Source organism: Rutidosis leptorrhynchoides, chromosome 3, assembly GCF_046630445.1.
Source record: "Rutidosis leptorrhynchoides isolate AG116_Rl617_1_P2 chromosome 3, CSIRO_AGI_Rlap_v1, whole genome shotgun sequence".
Lineage (NCBI taxonomy): Eukaryota > Viridiplantae > Streptophyta > Magnoliopsida > Asterales > Asteraceae > Rutidosis > Rutidosis leptorrhynchoides.
Genome location: NC_092335.1, coordinates 507,184,950 through 507,190,491, shown reverse-complemented (window position 1 = coordinate 507,190,491; position 5,542 = coordinate 507,184,950). Strand labels below are relative to the sequence as shown.

Below are 5,542 nucleotides of genomic sequence, written 5' to 3'. Positions count from 1 at the left end.
TGATCAAAATTGAATATGCCCCTTTTTATTAGTCTGGTAATCTAAGAATTAGGGAACAAACACCCTAATTGACGCGAATCCTAAAGATAGATCTATCGGCCCAACAAGCCCCATCCAAAGTACCGGATGCTTTAGTACTTCAAAATTTATATCATGTCCGAAGGAGGATCCCGGAATGATGGGGATATTCTTATATACATATTGTGAATGTCGGTTACCAGGTGTTCAATCCATATGAATGATATTTTTGTCTCTATGCATGGGACGTATGTTTATGAGAAATGGAAATATGAAATCTTGTGGTCTATTAAAAATTATGAAATGATTATTTATGTTAAACTAATGAACTCACCAACCTTTTGGTTGACACTTTAAAGCATGTTTATTCTCAGGTACGAAAGAAATCTTCCGCTGTGTATTTGCTCATTTTAGGGATATTACTTGGAGTCATTCATGACATATTTCAAAAGACGTTGCATTCGAGTCGTTGAGTTCATCAAGATTATATTTAAGTCAATTACATTTGGATATATTATGAAATGCTATATATGTCTGTCAACTGTCGTTGTAACGAAAGTTTGTCTTTTAAAAACGAATGCAATGTTTGTAAAATGTATCATATAGAGGTCAAGTACCTCGCGATGTAATCAACTGTTGTGAATCATTTATAATCGATATGGACTTCGTTCGGATGGATTAGGACGGGTCCTTTCATCATGCACAACTAGATCGCGCGAATCATCGGAACAACGAGCATAAGGAAACCATCCTCATGCTAAAAGCTTAGTGTGCTGATCTAGAACAGCGAGCCAAGTCGGTTACTCATGAGTTCAGGGTGTTAAAGGTAGGGCTTCGTCGCATAGTAGATAATGCCTTAAATAGCGATGTTGTGAACGACCGATATCAGGATGCGCTAAAATCCATAAAGGATATCAAATGCCTTCACTTTTGGGATATCATAAAGGAACACATTCGAGTGTCAACCGTCATCCGTAAGGGTATCCAAGAATGTCTTATACCTTACGCGCGTGAGACGTCCAGGAAAGCTTTTAGAGCCTTGCGCCACATCCCTATCCCTCACTTAAAAGACTTGTCACGTGATCCGCGGATGACAGTGCGCAATTTAGTCATTTATAAGTTGTAAATGTACTTGTATTATAATAATACATCATAGCGCATGTAATATTTTGTAACCTTTGTATTTTGGGATAAAGGTATATGATTTCAATAAGAGTATGTATGATTCATGATTGATTGCTTCATTGTCATTTTGTTATCTATAGCTTAACTGTTGTTGTACTCATGGCGTGTGATCGTGGATCTTTGCGTGTATTGATGTGCACTCATTACACGTTTAGACCGAACGCTTGTAGTCGCGTTCAAGAGTCTTCCAAACACTAGTTTGAGGTTGTGGTCAAGCGCGACCAACGCTTTTTATTTAAAGTCATGACTTGCAGATCTCTAGGTCTGCTCGCGCTGAACTAGGTTAATCCAATGACCGTCGCTCTCCGTTAAAATAATCTAGTCTGTCACCAAACAAACTTATGTCGCGCGGGAGCTAGAGAAAGTCATCCCTTAAAAAAGGCAGGAACGCTCTAGTGTATTACTGTGCGCGTGCAGTTTAAGCCAAGTAGCTATTCTGCTTCGAGAGGTACAATAAATAATAGACTGAAAATGACTTGTTGCTTTAAATTAATCGAAAGATAATATTTACAACATCGCAGTGCACCATCAACGTATAAAGGTATGTTGTATAGTAATTATATGTAAATCAAGACAAAATAGGTGATTGATCAATTCTCCTAATTCCTATAGTACCTATAACATTTTTTAAGCACGGAAGCATGCCAAGTGCGCTTAATTGGATCACCCTTGAGCTCTGCCAGTTTGTAGGTCTCGTTTTACCGATCTCGATGACTTTGTACGGTCCTTCCCAGTTTGGTCCTAACTTTCCAGTGTTTTGGGCCCTGCTTGCTTGATTGTCGCGCCACACAAGGTCACCCATTTTGTACATCCTTGCTCGAACGCGTCTGTCATAATATTTCACAATGCGCTGTTTGTTTGCTGCTTCGCGAATCGCGACCATTTCCCTGCGCTCTTCTTCATAGTCTAGGTTGTTATGCAGCTTTTCATCGTTTTCTTCTTCGTTATATGATAGTATTCTTTCGGTTGAAATGGTTATCTCCGCTGGAATCACCGCCTCAGAGCCATATACTAAGCTGAACGGCATCTCTCCTTTGATTTTCTTGTGCATTGTTCTGTGTGTCCATAGAACCTTGGGTAGTTCATTCACCCATCCCTTTCGTTTCATCCTCAACCTAGCTTTAATGGCGTGAATGATATCTCGGTTGGTAACTACACCCTGGCCGTTGGCCTGCGGGTGCACAATGGAGGTAAAACTCTGCTTGATGTTCAAATCCTGGCACCAACTGAGAAAAGGGTTACCTTCGAACTGCGTGCCATTGTCACTGACAATTCCATCAGGTATTCCAAATCTACATACAATGCTTTCCCCGATATTAGCCCCATTTATGATAAATTAATTGATATTATAATCTAAATAAGCATTTTTTTTTGCTTCATTTGGTAGATTATGTCATTACGAAGACTATGTTTCAAGAATCACTAAAAATGGATGAAAAACGAGGAAAACGAGCAAAACCGGCTAAGACGTTTAACTCGCGTTTAAATAACTTATTTTATAATTTTTTGGAAAAGTTTATTTACTTAATCTCATGTTGCAGGATATTTAATTACGAACGCGTGGGCGCAAGAATTGTCAGAAACGGAGCTAAAACGAAGATTCTAGAGCGAAAACGGTGAAATACAAGTTACGATCCAGCATACGGCTTGCCATACGGCCTGCCATAAGGGAAAATGGCCTGCCACCATACGCCCAAGTCAAACGGCTTGTCTTGCCATATGGCTTGCCATACGGCTTGCCATACGGCCTGCCATAAGGGAAAACGGCATGCTAGCCGTTTGCCAGCCATTTTTCAGCAAAAGTCCTACCTGCCATCCTACCTGCCGTCCCAATTTCCAGGTGTCTTTCAGCCAACTTATTTACAACTTTGCCATCAAGCCTTCCCTATAAATAGGTGGCACATCCTACCATTTTAACACACACCTTCTTCACTTCTCTCTCTAAAACATCTCTCTATTGTCGCTCTTTAGTGATTAGTGGGAGATTAGTTCTCTCTACTTTCTCTCTCTAGATTCTAGAGAGAGAAAAGTACAAAGATTAGGAATTTAATTATCTCTCTATTTTTGCTCTCTAGTGATCAATAGGAGATTAGTATGTAGTTAGTAGTAGAAGATATCGAGCATTGTAACGCTATGGATATTATGAAGAAATACAAGTGTTATTCTGCCGACATTATTCGGTAATATCTATCCTTTCTTTTATTAATTTATTATAATATTCTTGTTCGATGTTTTTGATTTATTAATATTAAAAAAGCTTGTTGCCATGATGTTTGAGTAATTACTTGATTGTTTGTCATGATTTAATAATGTTAGTTAGGGATGATTATCGTTTCGTACTCGCTTTCTGTCTATGATATTAAACCTCGTTATTATCGTCCTTCCACCAATAAACGTGATTAAAACCTTTCATAAAGTCGACAATTATAAGGTAATTAATTATCCGTGTTTATACATTGGTCAAGGTTTGAACCCATCGGAAATACTATAAAGTACATGGAGAATTATCGTAGGACCATATCAAGACATTGGTCAAGAGTATAAGACTCGAGGAAATACTGTTGCAACAGTAGAGTACCGTGTTGATGTACTATAGGACCACTTGAGCATGGTCAAGGTTAGAAGCTATGGAACCACTTTAAGTGTAGTACATGGTGGATAACTAAGGAATTTATTAGGTAAATTTAAGTAAGGGTTGGTTTAAATCATAAATGGGAATTTAACGCACTACAATACAAACTAATCTTATAAATCTTTAAGGATGACTGAGAACTATCAGAGATTCTAATTTGTCTACAAACCCTTAGATGTTACCAAACCATTGACAGAAAGAATTCGAAACACGATCATAACCACTCACTTGGGTGATACACTAAGGTGTTAAGAAAGGTTGAATATTATATGTATATGACTATGCTACTTTATTTGTGCGCTCAAGGAATGCATTGCATCCAAGGTGGGCCGCTTATATCCTTAAACTGGATAAAGCGTCTGGATTTGAGCATAGTCCATCAGATCAGAATCACGATAGCCTAGTTCCTCATGACATGCTAATCGAGAAATCAATTAGTAGGGAATCTAGTGTTTACACCAAGGTATATCTATCCAATGAATGTCTCGCAATCATCCCGACAATACGTTATCTTAAATCATGGTGAACCACGTCTTCTCTGTCCTTAGTTATTGCATACTAGCTAGCTTATTTTAATTATGTTGTTTTAATATGTTAAATACAATTATAAATCAAAACAACCCAACTATTGACTTTTTACAATTTCGGATTACGGATAAAGTGGTGTCTAGAATAAACCGGTTAGACTTGGTTGTTGGATTTTCTGAACAGTCGCCAATTTATTGGGACCAAAAGGATCCTGCCTCTACACACAAGGTGTACCTGGCCACTAGTATTGGATACTAAATTGTGTACAAACCCATCTTAATCACTAAATTATCTTAATAAGCTCCGTTTCAAATTCAACCGCTCAAGGAACGACCATAGGTCATATTTGCCATTTCTAATCCATAGGAAGGAATAATAGATTTAGGCCCAACGACAAGTCATTAACGTTTTGCAACCTAACGACACCGCATAAATAAACCATCCGATTCGGGCATATCAGGTGCTGGCAATTGTTGAAAGCAGTGTTCGTACATGATGTCGACACTACTACTATTATCCATGTGAAGGCATTTCACGCCATGACCTGACTCTGTTAAGTACCCATGTACTACGATAGGCGCACATGAGGTGTTGAACGCTCGGACGACGGGAAAGGATATCTCTATTGCCTCTGAAGTTCCGCAAGTGCCCAATTTGCGCTTGGTTCCTTGTTTTTGTTGACGGTTAGCCATTGAGCGCACTTTATTATTTGTTAACAGATACTTGTAAAGAAAAAGTAAGTGAGTAGTGGACATAAAGAGAAAAGATCGATCAAAACCTTTTAACTTGGTGTCCCACGGATGACGCCAATTGATCAAGCATAGAATAAATATATCGGGTTCGGTCCATGCTTGACATCAATAAGGGGGATTTAAGGGTCGCTCGAGTTTAACTCTTCGGTCCGGAGTACCGTGAGTAACCCCTTGCGAGATGCGGATCTCAACAGGGAGTGTTAAACGTAGACCCACCATCGACGGGTTGACCGGTTAATGATGGCTCGGGTTAGATTGTAGGGTTTATGTTCATTGAACGTTACCTATAGCCAGCTAGTGAAGTGTACTATGAGTTCCGGTAGCGCGGGTATATCATGCACTAAGGGAGATAACGCGGTCAGTCCGTACCTTGATACTAAAAATAGTATAAGTGTGAATCTCAATGGACCAGGATTAGTCAAGAGGG

At 39.0% G+C, this 5,542-nt stretch overlaps 1 protein-coding gene across 1 annotated transcript; it reads right to left on the bottom strand.

The window, feature by feature from the left end:
• Positions 1–1,771: 1,771 nt before the first annotated feature.
• On the bottom strand, positions 1,772–5,055 carry LOC139901832 (uncharacterized). The gene is made up of 2 exons (XM_071884505.1): positions 4,856–5,055; positions 1,772–2,495 (listed from the first exon to the last, which is right to left on the bottom strand). Exons 1-2 carry the CDS (start codon positions 5,053–5,055, stop codon positions 1,772–1,774), a joined length of 924 nt encoding a protein of 307 aa, XP_071740606.1.
• Positions 5,056–5,542: the final 487 nt, after the last annotated feature.

What these genes read in the sequence shown, in the direction of transcription:
- LOC139901832 (XM_071884505.1), bottom strand. Translation starts at nt 5,055, where the DNA reads ATGGCTAACCGTCAACAAAAACAAGGAACCAAGCGCAAATTGGGCACT. An exon ending in AGTAGTAGTGTCGACATCAT is followed by an intron (nt 2,496 to 4,855) that starts GTACGAACACTG and finishes CATTGTATGTAG; the next exon opens with ATTTGGAATACCTGATGGAA.